The following is a 14,492-nucleotide window of genomic DNA, read 5'->3' as shown; positions in this document are numbered from 1 at the left end:
CCCCCGCCGGCGTCCCGGGCAATATCCGCGCCGCCGCCAACGCACAGCGGGGGGGGGGGGGGGCGCTCCTCCGCGCGCGCGCGCACGAGCAGCAGGCGGGAGCGGGAGCGGGAGCAGGCGATAAAATTTCGTGGTGCAGAAAATAAAAGGCGGGCTCTGCAGATGTGGCAATTTGAAGGGTCGCTGCCCCATCCTCCTTTCGCCGGCTGCATCCGTAGCCGGTGGGCAGAGCAGCTCTGGTCCTTGCAGCAGCCCGTGGAGACCCTTCCCTCTGGAACTGGCCCTGACCATGCCTGCTTCAGTCCGCAAGGAGGCCTCTCCTCTGCACTCACGCAAAATGCCCGGCCAAACATCCTCATGCATTACCCCCGGGGCTGTCGCAGCTTCTGCTTGTTCGCACTAGCCGCAGCTGCCCCGGCCAGGGGCACAAGCCCCATCCTATCCCAAGGCCCCCTTCGATTCCTGGTGGCAGCACACCGAGATTGCCAGCCCTGCTGCCTTCTCGCAAGCTGTAGCCCCACAGACTGTGCCGCCCAGCCCCATGCCCGAGCCTGTTCTGCACAGGGGCCTCCAGTGAGGATTCTGTTTGCAGCAAATCTGCCCAGGCCTCCACAGAACCCCTTTGCAGGAGGCGCCTGAGCCAACAAAGCCGGAGGTCTGCCTCGCCGGGCCACACACAGCCTTCTGCCCCTCGGCCAGCTGCACAGCTCGGCCTCTGCAAGGCAGCTGAGTGGAAGCAGGAGTAAACTCAGTGACCGGGGCAGGAGGGAAGGTGGGCCTCTGGGCTGTCTGCCCAGGCAGCTGGGCACTACCTCATGGTGCCTGCTGCCTCTTTGAAGCCTCACCACCAAAAGGTGGCTAATGCGCTCCGCCCCGGCCCTGTCCGGTGTCTGTGACCCCCCTGTATTCCCTGCCCTCTCCCTCTCCTCTGTTGCTCCCTTCTGGGGGAAGCAGATGCACCAAGGAAGCCCCTTGTGGGAGTCTGCTGCCAGGCTGGATGGCTCTGCAGACTCAGAGCCCCAGGAGTTGGGCCATCTACACCTCCGTGCACAGCCAGAGGGACTGTCAGCAGCCCCACATGCAGTCCAAGCCTGATCTCCATTTATTGCACAAAGATGCCAGCTACAATTGCAAAGACTAGCAATCGGAAGGCTGGGAGAGACTGAACCCAGTGCCAGACGCTTTCCCTGAGTCTCGGAACTGGAGGCTAATCCGGCTAAGGCCCAGTGCTGCAAAAGCATGGGAAGTCCCGTACATACACAGTCCAGTTGTGACATCTGGCCTCTGCAGTTGGATCAAGAAGGGCTATCCTCCCACCAGCAGCTCTAGAGCCTGTTCCCTGGAATGTGGCGACACCTGGTGTCCACGCACTGCAAGTGCCAAAGTTCCACCTCTCAGAAGAGCAGCATTCACTGCCCGCCAGCCCAGAGAGGGTGGGTTGAGGGTCCCGAGGAGGAAGTGCTGCGGGTGGTCACAGCAGGTGCTTGTTGCGCCTGGGGATGATTTTGCGAACTGTCCTGCGCTCAGAGATGTTCCGTTTCACCTTGACACCAGCAGGCAGGCCCTCCACGTTCAGGGAGGGGCTGGAGTGAGACTTCTGCAGGCCGGGGCAGCTCTCTGCAGCTTCTCCCAGCTGCGCTTCCCATTGGTCCAGGTCCTCTGTGGCGCTGCTGATCTTCACCTCCAGGAGCCTCACGTAAGTCTCGTACCGGCGCTTCTGCACAAGACCAAAGGAGAGGTGATGGCTGCTGCTGGAGCAGCGGAGTGCGGGGCTCAGCCAGGGGGTGCGGGAGGTTTCATTCTCCCCATCGTTCTCTTTCATCCCAAGAGAGATGCAAGAAAGACCCATGATTTATATTTGGGAGTATAAATGCACATATTCGCCACCGCATACTCAAAGGCTTTGTGGCAGATTTGCGCAGGGGGGCACAGAGGCCCTGCGGAAGATGGTGCTGAGGTGGGGAATAGCAGCACACAGGGATCAGGCAGCCGCTCCTGGATGAAGCCTTGCGAACTGAGTGGGAGGTCCCATATATCCCCCTCCTCTACTGTGGGGAAAGAAGGGCTAGTTCACTTCCGTAGACAGTCTCTTCCCACTCCGGTCCCCATCCCAAAAAGCAAAATTCATGTAGCTTTGCTGCTACAAGGCGGGGAGAGAAAGAGGAGACATCCCACTTACGCACCTCATAAAGCAAGTACTCTTTCTTGAGCTGATACTCCTCCAGGTCCCGGCTGCGGCCACGCTTGTCTGGGAGATTTCTCTGATGCTCCAGGAGCTCATCTGATACCTTGTCCACACGGTTCTCGTGAGCCAGGTGCTGGTCCTCCTGCAACAAGGAAGCAAGCTCTCTGTGCCATTTTCAGCACTCGGAGCCTGACATGCCTGGGCCCAAGCTGAAGGCCATGGTCAGAAAGCCTCGGCCAGCCAGCTCCTGCCCATCCTTACTCCTCCCACCATTTTATTCGGACATGAGTACCGATGCAGCTACTGAGCAGCCCGAGAAGCCCTCCTGTGGTGCCCCACTCACTAGAGAGTGCCTGCATGGTGCCGTCGGGAGGACTGGCCGGATGAATCTCCGCTGGGAGCTGACAGCTGCTGGGAAGGGTGGAGAGGAGAACATGGCAGCCACAAGGTTGATACGGGAAATCCACGAGCTCATTTCCTCCGAGGTGCTGGGGAAAGGGAGGGTGCAGCAAGGTCAGTCGCACAGCACCAAAAGGCTGGCTTGGCCCCATTTGTACTTCCAAAGCCCCCAAAGCCCCTCTTGCAGCAGTGCCCGTGCGCCTCACTGGCAGCTCCTCACTGGTTGGACATTCAGTCCAACAGCTTCTGAGGAAGATTTAGCAGAAGCGCTGGATCTATGGAAGAGCTGGCCTGCAGCACCAACCTGTGAAAGTTTCTGTGTGGCCATTTTGGATCCAGGAGGCAACACTAGATGCCCATAATTAAGGTTCATTTCATTTCAAATTGCAATTTAGAAGTGCTTTCATAGTTGCCATATAAGATAAGTTCTACTTCCAACAAAATCCCGGAAGCCTGTTGCAGTGGGCACAACTGGATTCCAACCTAATAGAACTGGGCTTCCCACCCCAGCCAAGGGAAGAATGTACCACCGAGCCAGTATGAAAAATGAGAGCAGCAGCTGGAACCCAGGTTGCTGGGAAGGATGGACCGGGCTGCATATTTAAGTTGCAATATAAGAATGCCAATTTGCCAGAAGGACAGAGGTCCGATTCTCAGCCATGCCTCTACATAAAATGAACTAGCTGGATCATGAAGGCTAGTGGTTAAATGTAACTCTCTATACTTCTCTATGGTTCCTACATAAGTCCATGTTTTCAGTTTCATTAATCAAATAAAAAACTCATGAAATTTGTTTTGCCTGGAAAACTGAGGCTGTGACCAGACTAGACAAGGAACCCTCAGCACAGCTAGAAATATGGGCATGCAAGGAGTCCATTTGGGATGGAAAAGCTGCCGGATTCCCAAGTTTCAGCTTCCCAGACTCCAGTCCACTTTTCCATGGCCCAGTGCCTGGTGAGTGCACCCGGGGTTCATGGGGTGCTCCCAAGGAATTGATCCATGTGCTGTGCAAGCCGTTCCATTTTTCCAGCAGTAGCGAGTGGAGAAGAGGGTTGGCCCCTGGGAATGGCTCCTGGGGAAGGCTGCTGATTGCGAAAACAGCAGTCCATGAGTGTTCACAGGCTTCTGCTTGGCTTGGTGTGCTTTGCAGGAACAGTCCAGACATGGGGGGAGTCCACAAATTTTAGAGGGGCGGATTCTGAAAGGGTTTGTCTTGGCCAGCCCTAGTTAGGAGGAAGTCTTGACCGGAGATGCCAGAGCTGGACAGAGCTGTCACCCCTTGGCCCAGAGCTGGCTTCTTTGTTGCCTGAGATGGTGGCAGCTGGGAGCCCACCTGGGAAGAATGGGCCATGCCCAGAATTCATGGGAGGAAGGAACTCTGCGGTACTCACGGGGCTTGGAAGAGGAAGACGCGCCAATCTGCTGTTTGAAGCCGGAAGACATGCGGCCGCTTGGTGTATTGACAGGCCTTCTCCGCCAGGGCATGATGCACCCCAATGGGCTCCTCCGAGCTCAAGGCGTCCAACTGGCTCTCATCCTATGGAGACAGATGCAGACTGAAGGCAACAGGCCCAGAGCTGCTGCAGTCAGTTGCAGAGGTAGGCCACAAGTACCATGCCCTCAGCTCAGTCCTCGGCCAAGCAGAAAAGCTGGGACCACAGTCTGTCCCCACAGGAGGGGCACTGTGCCCGGGGACCCTGGGGAAGGCCAGCACTTTCCCACTTGATCAGTGGTGGGAGAAATGTCCCAGAGTGGCTTTCTTAGGGTTCAAGCCTGACAGAACCAAGAAGAATGGAGGAAGCTGGGGCAGCAGCAGGGGCAGGCACGGCACCGGTGTCTGGGGGCCTTTGCCCTTCTGAGGAGGCAGCCAGGAGACAGAGGCCAGCAACACCCACACACTGCCCTGGGTGGCATACCCACTTCCGCCCTTCCTCTGCACACCCCACTTCTGGCTCTGCTGGGATCCCTGAGGCTCTGGCCCTGGAATGGTGGGAGCCCCCTCAGCGGAGACACCCTAGGGATCCGAAGGGCCCACCCATGGGTAACCCTCTGTTACCTTGAAGAAGTAGAGCACCATCCCCTTGAGAACCGTGTGGAACATCTTCCAGCTTCTCCTGCCCCAGGGTGCTGCAAGGGAGGCAGCCAGGTCAGAGGCTGGCCCTGCAGAAGACTTTGCCCGCTTGCCACCGAGGGAGTTTGGACCTTGGCACGGGAGCCCGAGGCCAGTGTAATCATAGGTACCCAGCACTTCCTGCCAGGGAACCAGGCTGCAAGGGGACCAGATGTTCCCCTCCCCGCACCCAGGCCACTGGCACAGCCCCTCAGGGGCCCAGAACAAGGCCACCCCCGTTGTGCATGCCAGACAGCTGGGGGCTGCCACTCACTCTTTTTGCCATCAGCCTCAGCATGCACCTTGCGAGTGAGGGGGCCCTGCCGATACACTTGCGCATCGGGGTCATGCAGCAGGCTCAGGAAAGGGTTGGTTTTCTTCTGGCTGGACAAGCTGCCACTGGATGCAGAGGGCTGCAGCATCTTGCCACTCGCCGGCTCTTCATCATCCCTGCAGCAGGGAGAGAGAGGCGCTGCACAGGCCTAACCCAAAAACCACTTTAGACAAGAAAACAGCACTCTGAGCTGGCTACCAAGTTGCAGGGATTCAGCACTGGAATCTTTTCCAAAAAGCTAACGCTTCTGCTAATACAATCCATTTTAAATCCTTGCTACAATCAATGCCAAGATCCCAAGCCCCTGCAGAGGGTGGAAGGGCCTCAGCACTGGCTCCAGTCAGCTGCTGCTGCGGCCAGCGCTGCCATGGACCTGACTGGGCAGGTCATCCCAGGGGGACGGGACGGTTGCTCTAGAGCAGCAGCTCCAATGCTCTGTCCCCAGCATCCGCCAGGCTCTCCCCACACACATATGGAAGAATCGCAGATGAATCCAACTAGAGAGCTCTGGCTGTTGGGCAATAAGAAGTTAAATAAATAAATAAGCATGCCACAAAGAATCATTTCTGGGTGCAGCAATTTTTCTGATTCTTCCTGATCCCCTGGGCCTTTGAGTAGTCATGGAAGCAAATAGTCATGAAGCACAAGACTTGGATCCCGAAGATCTTGACTCCAGTTCCCACTCAGCTGTGGAGCTAACTGGTGACTTTGGGCCAGTCATAGATTCTCATAGTTCAATTTGGCTGCCACATTTTGTGCACTCTGTAAGCATGTGCATATGCGTTGCGCAGGTACTTGGCACACGCATGCACCTCCATGCATCAACTGTGTGTGGAACCTGTGGGGGGCGTGAGCAAGGGAGAATGAGAACACAGGGAGGAGGAGGTCTGTGCCTGGCTGTAGAAACTGCAGGGAAAGGGAGCTGAAGGGAGAAATGGCAGCTGAACTCCTTTCCAGCACCTTGGCTGGTACCCCACAGCAGGCTCCCACCCAGACACCAGCGCCTGCAGTCCAGAAACCTGCCCCCACCCCCTCAATACCAGTTCGAGGTCGCTTTGGTGGGATGCTGACGCAGGAGGAGAACTTCCAGCTTCCGTGCGAAAGACTCCCTACGCCCAGCAGCCCCTGCAGAAGCCCACAGGCCTCCTCCACAGGGAGCGTTCATTTCTGCCTGGGGACCATGCGTCTCACATCCCTGGGACGATGGAGGCCCCGGTGGACTAGCACTCCTCCTCCCTCTTGGAACGTGCAGTGCCACTTAGAATCTTGGAATGATCTCTCCACTTTCCGGGGGCAGCACGCTGCGACCTGCATGCCACCTGGGACATGGCGCCCTCCATGTGGGAACCGATGGGGGCCAATGGTGCGGCAGCCAGGCAGCCTCCCCGCTCTGTGCCTCGTATCTCAAATGCCTGAGCCAGGCGATGCGGCTGAGCTCGCCCAAGGCATCACAGCAGCTCATCTCGGAGAGCCTCCTCCCTCGGCTGTGGGCCTCCTCCTGTTTGCTCCCCAGGGAAGTTCCCCACACGTTGCTGGTACTTACTCAGCCCATTCCAGTTTCTTGTGGCGGATTGAGTAATACAGCGCCTGGAGACACCACAGAAGAGCCGGTATGTTAGACCACCACTCCCCCACAGGCAACACCCCCCCCAAAAGGCATGCAGTCCACCTGGGTGCCCCTCTCCAAAGCATCCCTGACCCACCATGTCCAGCTTTTTCTGCTTCCAGGACAAAACATCCCCCACCCTTTTTTTGGACAACCTTCACTTTCCTTTTGGGGAAGCAGAGGTGCAGCAGCTCATTATGCGGGAACTGTCGGCCAGAAATGGCTTGCACTCCAGCGGTTCAAGCCCAGCCTCCGCCAGACGGAGTGAAATTCCTTTGTTCACCTGGCCAACCTAGCAGTTCAAAAGTCTGTAGTGTGTGTAGATAAATCGGTACCACCTTGGTGAGAAGGTACCAGTGCACTATGACATCATGCCAGCCACACGACCATGGGATCGTCTTTGGACAGCGCTGGCTCACAGCCTCGGAAATGGAGGTGAGCACTACCCCTGTTGGCCACTGGCTAAGTGGAGTAAAATTTTCTCTTCTAAAAGAAAAATCCACCCCTCGTGGTTGCAAGAAACTACTTGAAAGTTTCCAGATTAAAGGGCACAGAGGAGGGTTTAACAACTGCTCCTTCCAGATGGCTAGAGGGCCAGGATGCTCACATAGGGGAATTCCGTAAGAAAACTCTGGAAGAGCCATCAGTGCAACGAGGGGTCAGGAACAGGCCAAGAGCCCCAAGTGCCATGCAGAGTGCATCCAGTTCCCAAGCACTGACCATCTTTGAGAAGAGGCCAGGGCAGGATGGCCTGGGGTGGGAGCCTCAGCTTCTGGTCAAGAGCTGGGCAGGCCGCTGAGCCTAAGCCAGACTGAAGTCCCCATGCCAGGCTTTGCTGTGAGACCAAGACAGCAAGCCTCTGATTTCCTGAACAGTGAAACACAGATGTGCAAAACACCACACAATCAGCATTCCTGAATGATAAACCTGCAACCTTGCGCAGGGAGGGGAAGGTGCGGAACGGCCACCCTGGGCTGAGGGAGCCGCTCATTCTGAGCTCTCCCCTACTGGCAGGTGGCAGCTTTCCCACAGAGCAGCTGCCTGGTGGCATCTCATTCTCGTAGGAGGTGGCAGAGCTGTGCCCGGGCATTCACAGAAGAGAAGCTGGCCCAGACGGCATGGCACGGCCACCCCTTCTGGAAGGACACATGGAGTGGGGAGGGGGAAGTGCACTGCCTCGCAGGCTGGAATTCTAGTATCCCCAAATCGGGCAATCTGTCACTGCCACAGACCTCACGCTAAGCACGGTGCTGGGTGCCGCACCTGTTCCTGCCCTGCAGCAGAAGACGACAGATGGAGGGGAAGCGTGCCGTGCGGCACTTCTCACCAAACGCTGGACTTGCCACCCACACCTCACCTTTCCTGTCTGGAGAGCTAGGCATCGGCGCCCTCAGCCGCCCCGCCGAACTGCAGGTGCCCGTCAAGCACTTCCAGCAGAATGAGGGGCCTGGACACTACGCCACACACGTCAGCGCACATGCCGGGCCTACACCTGTGGGGAAGGCCTACGGACAGAGGGGCACATACCTTCAAGAGCTCCTTGGGGAAGTTCTTGCCATCGTTCAGGCCATCGAGGTTGGCCAGGAAGTCCTGACAGGTCATGCTCCGGCCAATATTCTGCGTCCGCAAGCAGAGGACAGGAAGGGAGACACCATGTGGAGCCAGGGAGGGGGGGGGATCAGACTACGGGCACTGGTACATCCATCTCATTCTATGCAAACAAGCCTCCGTTGCACATCTTGCCTTCCCCATATGCAGACTAAGACCTGGGATTCTCGGGCAGAAAAGCGCCTGACAATCCCCAACCCCCTCCTCTGCTGCGTCTCTGTAAGCAGGCATCTTCTCCAAGGAAACTCCTGCCTTCACCACCCCGTCCTTCCCCCAACCCCACAGGCTGAACCTCTCACTATAAGGCTCTGTGCCAGGCTCTCTGTGCAGTGCCCCCGACATGGCCTTACCTGCCCATGCAGGTCTGTGTTGAGCAGCATGATGGCACAGGTCAGGGTGTGCACGGCATCTGCAGAGGGGGCAGAAGGACAAGGTTGCTGGAGAGGGGGGCTCTTCCCCTGCTGAGTGGCAGCAGGGGCCTTGTCCAGGAGCAGCAGGCAGGGCGGGGGGCACCCAAGAGGAGAACACGGCTCTGCCAGCCTTCCACCCCATGATGCATTGAGGGTGGGCATGCCATAGGTGGAGCCGGGTGGCGCCGGGGGTCAGACTAGATGGCCTGGGAGACCCCTTCTGCTCGCTTGGTTTCTATGATTACATTTTAATACTGCCCAACAGCCACAGCTGTCTTTCCACTGCTTGTCATGATCCATCCTGGAGAAAGCACAGTATTTTGCGCAGGATTATAAACAAAATCGATCTCTTTCATGTGGGCTCCTCCAATAAGCTGGGAGTGAAAACATTTGTTCTGTCATTTCTGTCATTTTATATATCGAAAAAGAATGCAGCAAAGGGCGCGGGGGGAAGCTGGGATGTGTGCGCAATGCCTCTGGGTGGGCAGTGCTGGCAGTCCTTCAGTCCCAGGATGGCTGGGGGCCTTTCATGTCCGAGGGCATTGCAGAGCCATGGCGCTTGGACTCTGTCAGCAGGCAGTCAAGCCGGGACAACAACCACACAGCAGTAGCACAAGGTGTGGAGGATTCAATGACACTTTCAGTTTTTGAACAGGTAGCCTTTAGGTGTGATTTACAAATGGAGAAATACATGGAAACTTGGGGTGTTTTTGTTGAAGTCTACGCATAATTATTTCACAACAGCAGTATTTTCTGTTATATACTAACAGAAAGAGATATATAATATTTATATATATTTTAAATATATTATAAATATTATATATTTACATATAATAGATATATGTAATTATTACCACAAACCTTACTGTTTCAGTTTTACTCTTTCTTTTAATGGCCTGAGTTTTCTATCATGCAATAAAATAATTAATGAAAAAAGCTGCCCACCCCAGTCTAATCCAAGGTGAGCATTGCGTACACTCTGAAAAGGTTCCTGTGGCTGCAGGTGGGGAAGCCTGCCTCACTAAATGTCTTACCTGGGCTAAGGAAGGCCTCGGGATTGCAACAGCAGTAGCGTTGGGAAAAGTGCCTGAGGATCCGCTCACGTTCCTGGGTCTCCCCAGTGAGCACAAAAGCCTCCAGGAACAACCTGCCAATGGGAGGAAAGCCCATGAGAGCGGGAAACACAGCACTCTGAGATGGATGCCAGCAGGAAGCACTCCACAGTTTTATTGTTACTGAGGCTTGTAGATAGAGTCAGTTCTGGTCCGAAGATAAACCGCTTTCCATCTTGAGTTACTTTAATTAAGGAAGCTGCTCAGGTCAGGTGCAAAACCTTGTACATAGCTTAGTAGCTAATATGCTACTGGCACTGACAGACATTTCTAGCAGAGTGAGTGAAAAGCAGGACTGCACTTAAGGAACCCAGCAGGCAGGACTGCAGGGCAGAGAGCCAGGCCAGGCAAACCATTCAGGTGCTTCGGCACCAGTTCATACGTACACCCAGAGATTCCACTCAGCATGGTGGCTACTGCATTCTGCGCCAGTTGCAGCTGCCAGCCCAGCTCACAGATTGTAAGCCCTGCTCATAGTGGGCTTTCTCCCTGAATTTCTGGCAGATTGCTTCTTGCAATCTCCCAAATGACAGCCAGTCATCCCTTTGAAAGATTGCCACCTATGTTTTTGCACACCCCAAAAGTATACAAATATTTTTTGCAAATTAAAAAATGACAATGATGAAAGCAGGAGCACCCCCCTCAACTATATACCTGTTCTTTCAGAGGCATGCAACCCCATCTAAGCAAACTCCCATACCTGGAAATTGCCCACCAGAGTCTCCTCTTCCTATTACTCAGCCAATTCCTCTTGCCTAGCTCAAATCAGCAAGGATGGACAAGGGCTGAGGGAAGAGGTTGTGGGCTGAACAGCTGTAAGCAACTTTTTGAAAATCCAGGCTCTGCCTGTTTCTGCAGCCCCTGAAAATCTGGCCTTAGAATAGCCCAAAGTGAGTTCTGCCTCACACCCTCCTCCAGCTGCTCACGTTCCTTGCTGGGAAAAGGGATGGTCAACCAGGTATGTCCTGGTTTTCCACTGGACTAACTATGTTCACCTCTACATCCTAACCCAAGATGAACGTCAAGGTTTCTAGCAGAGGCTGCTGGAAATAAAACGGACAGAAAGGCCATACCTATAAACAGTCCTGGGGCCAGGGGTGCCTCCCATGCATCTGCCCACTAAGGACCAAAGCTGGGACCTTGACTTCCGCATCATCTGCAGTGTGGCCTTCACCTCTTAAAGCAGAAAATCGTTCCCCTAAGGAAGCCTTACCTCAAGGCCTGGTCCAGAGTCTGTCTGCTGAACTGGAAGAAGGAGAGGTATGCCTCAGCTACCAACTGACTGAAGTAATTGCTGCAGACAAACACACAGGAAAAGTTGCACTGGTGGAAAACCAGCCCCTCGTGTACCCCAGGTGCTACCTCGCAGAGAGCCTCCATTTCCCCCGGCTCACACCATCGCTCAGAGGAGGCTGTCCCACTGTCCACACAGCTTCCCAGATTCTGTTGCAGGAGGCCTCCCACTTTCTAAATCCCTCCAAGTTCACAGCGGAGGGCTGTCTGCTCTCCCCAAAGCAAATAAAGGGCACTTGCTGCCCACCTGCTCATGTGATCCACACCAGTATGTGGAAGCTTAAATGCCCTGAGCATGATTACTTTTCAGTCTGGAGAGAGCACGGTTTCCTTTGGAGCTCCAGGTCAGAGACACCTGGCTTCTCTAACGGCCCTCCTGCCCTTTGTTTTTCAAGAAATGCTACTTTTTACCCTTCAAATAAAAAGTGGGGGTGAGCTTAAGATGCTGGGAGAGGGAAACTGTACCAGATTAAATTGCATGGGCTGCAAAGTTGCAACAACCCATCTCTCAGAGGAGATGCAGACGAAGGACCCCTCCAAGTGTCAAGACCTCCAGAAAGCATTCATGTCCGAAGACCCCCTTACTTCTTTTGGAGGAAGGCGGCCACCTGTGACTTCTTGATCCCATCTAGGTGGTAGAGACGGCCGGCCAGCCTCAGTGCCGCTGCCTGGTCTCCAGAAGTGCCATTGGCCAAGGGCATGCCATCTGGCTCCATCGCATGCGTGGCTCGCAGAGTCTCCTCTGTTCCATGAGGCTCCTCAGAAAGCTCTTCAGGGCAGCTGCAGAAGGCGGCAGAGGGAGCGGGACAAGAAAAGAAAGTGCGCTGTGTCAGCAGCAGATGGGGCCAAGCAAAGACGCATCCTTACCATCTCAGGTTGCCGTCCACAGAAACACTCAACAGCTTGTCTCTGGGGTTGTCATGCAGAGGAAGTTCTCCACCCCTTGCTCATTTACATCAGACTCTCGAGTGCCAAATACTTGGTGGCCTTTAGCACTCTGAAGCCAGACAGAACAGTAGATTCCTGCTCTTCAAGAGGATCAGGCCTCAATTTGCAACACATCTTGGCCAAAGACCAGTTGCTGCTGCACCACCCTTGCAGGCCCAGCTCAGACTGGGATTCCTGGCCCTGCTGTGCTACTGGGGGACCTCAGAAGTTACCAGCTGACCTGACCTGACCTGACCTGACCTCTCAGTGCAACACTCTTTACAGGCTCCTGTGGAAGAAAAAACACTGGGCTTAGTTCTGGGCTGCACCTCTGTGATTTTCCTTAGGAGTGGAGCACTGAAGGAGCCACTGACTTGCAGAACTTTCCCAAAGATGTACTCCCATTACCCAATTCTGCCATGCAGTTATTCAGTTCAGGGAAGAGTTGTTCCTCCCTCCTGCCCTCCCATCCGCACACCCCAGTCCCAGGCAAGACCCTTCTCTATTCAGACATGACACTCAGCCTCCCCCACCCCTGTTCTGCGGGGAGCCGATGCAACACAAGTAAGCCATGGGTTTGGTGGGCTGCCAGGATTCAGTAGCAGTGAAAAGGACTCCGTCAAGCCCATGCTGGGGCTCTGTGCCAGCAGAGCTGTGGCACTGCAAGTGGAACTGAACGTGGCACAGCTGCCCGGCTTCAACACAGGAAATCTACCTCAGACAGAAAGCTTCCTGGGGAGCCGTGAAAGCCATCCTGGCCCTTAACCCCACAGAGCTTTTGTGGGCATCAAAGAGCTACCTGAGCTTCACAGCAGAAAAGGGAGTCCAAGGGCATGCAAGGCCACTGGACAGGCTGCCAGGATTAAAAAAGAAGTGAGGCAGGGGGTTGATGCCTGATGCCTGACAGCCGCCCTGATGGAGAGAAGGAGCTTAGTTGCCTGTGTGCTTCGGGGAACCACGCAGGCACTGACAGGGAGCAAATCTGAGCAGCAACACGGCCTTCCTGCATCCCACACAGGACACTAGAGCCGCCAGGCGTAATGGGAACAAGAGGGCTTTGGTGCACAAGAAAGCCACAAACAAGGGCAGAAGCTGGCAGGAAGGGGCAGGAGGCAGGAGGCTGCATCTAGCGGAGCCCATCGAAACAGCCAGGTGGCAGCGTGACAGCAGAGGAAGCCTTCCCCAAATGGTTGTCAACTTGATTTTGCTTCTTTTGGCCCAAGCCTAGTTCCTAACCACAGCAGGAGGATGTTGTGAGTGGCGAGCAGATGGAAGGTGGCTGAGACCCCAAGGGACCCTCAGCTGAGCAAACTTACCACGTGGGAGGCTCCGTCTGCTCCTCCTCGCCATCTTCCAAGGTTTCATCATGATGTATGGGGGGCAAGTCCACCATCTTGATCCCCTCGGCTGACTGTACCAGCTTCCTGTCTACACCACCGAGAGAGACTGAGTGCAAGGCTGGTGGCGTGACTTCCTCCTGCAGAAAGGAAGTCTTTTCGGGCTCCTCTACCCATGCGCAGGAAAGCGATGGGTGGCCACAGGATGCTGGGACTTGTGGTCGTAATTTTTCCTGCCACAGACTCTGCTCTGCAGCAGGGGCTGAGATGAGCTGGGAGCTGCAAGGTGTTTTGCTAATGTCAGCAGCAGACAGAGGCTGGTGAGAAAGGTTGGTTTCATGAGGCTCATGCAGCAAAGCAGACAGGAGGGAAGTGCTGGAGCTCGAGAACAGCAGGCCTGATGCTGACAGCGAGGCTGCAGAGTTGCCTGCACCTGCAGCAGATGGGAAGAAAAGCCAGCTGTGTCACAGCCCCTCCCAGTACCTCCACAGCTCTGCTTTACCTTACTTTCCCAGGAGGGGAGGAGAAGTCAGTCCACATGTCTGGAGAGCTTTCACAGTCCTTGGGCCACACTAGTAGCAGCACCGAGGAACTGGCGGGGGTCTTAAGGCTTCAGAAGCTAAGCGGAAAGGTGAGAGGGCTCCACGGCAGCCCAAGAGAGCTTGCACTTCTGGTGGGAACCAGCAAAGTCAGACCTGGGGAGCCGCCCCACCCCTGAACCTACACCGTGTGCTGCAGAGGCTGAGATGGCACCTTTCTGCAACAGTCTAAGAAGGGACCTGCTGACCATCAATAACTACAACCCCCCCCCCCCCCCCCCCGGACAGCTACAGTGCACTTGCCAGAAAGGGGAGGGGAGGCATCTGGACATGAACGGAACCCACTAGGTGAGCCTCCAGTGCCCCAGGCACTCCTGCTGCACCCTAGAAAGCTCCATTGCTCTTGGGGAGGATGGGAGGGTGCCAGGGATGTCATGTGATGCTTCTGGAAGACAGACTGCTGCTTGAGGCAGGATTCCTCTGGGGTCTTGCTGCTCAGAAAGTCTCTGGGTGGTCTGCAGGCCAGCTGGTCCGGGAAGCAGCACTGGACCTGGAAGTCAAAGCAGGGGAACCATGTAAGGCAGAAGTGGCCCATGACTCAGGGAGCCAGTTGGCCTGCCCAGGAAGCCCTT

General features: G+C 55.5%; 1 protein-coding gene across 3 annotated transcripts in view; it reads right to left on the bottom strand.

The window, feature by feature from the left end:
- Positions 1-1,079: 1,079 nt before the first annotated feature.
- The window catches only part of LOC123016807 (PH and SEC7 domain-containing protein 2-like), a 25,229-nt gene continuing 11,816 nt past the window's right edge, over positions 1,080-14,492 (bottom strand). For all 3 annotated transcript variants that reach the window (XM_044417432.1, XM_044417434.1, XM_044417433.1), the window contains 14 exons: positions 14,164-14,410; positions 13,301-13,754; positions 11,643-11,837; positions 10,978-11,058; positions 9,687-9,799; positions 8,593-8,651; positions 8,162-8,251; positions 6,572-6,615; positions 4,969-5,144; positions 4,641-4,711; positions 3,976-4,121; positions 2,529-2,673; positions 2,184-2,327; positions 1,080-1,717 (listed from right to left, as the gene is read on the bottom strand). In XM_044417432.1, the coding sequence (XP_044273367.1) occupies positions 1,472-1,717; positions 2,184-2,327; positions 2,529-2,673; positions 3,976-4,121; positions 4,641-4,711; positions 4,969-5,144; positions 6,572-6,615; positions 8,162-8,251; positions 8,593-8,651; positions 9,687-9,799; positions 10,978-11,058; positions 11,643-11,837; positions 13,301-13,754; positions 14,164-14,410 (2,211 nt within the window). In that variant the 3' untranslated portion in view covers positions 1,080-1,471. The remainder of the gene's footprint in view (positions 1,718-2,183; positions 2,328-2,528; positions 2,674-3,975; positions 4,122-4,640; positions 4,712-4,968; positions 5,145-6,571; positions 6,616-8,161; positions 8,252-8,592; positions 8,652-9,686; positions 9,800-10,977; positions 11,059-11,642; positions 11,838-13,300; positions 13,755-14,163; positions 14,411-14,492) is intronic.

Source organism: Varanus komodoensis, unplaced genomic scaffold (genome assembly GCF_004798865.1).
Source record: "Varanus komodoensis strain SLA01 unplaced genomic scaffold, ASM479886v1 scaffold88, whole genome shotgun sequence".
NCBI lineage: Eukaryota > Metazoa > Chordata > Lepidosauria > Squamata > Varanidae > Varanus > Varanus komodoensis.
Note: the sequence above shows the minus strand (reverse complement) of the source record. Positions and strands in the feature narration are given on the sequence as shown.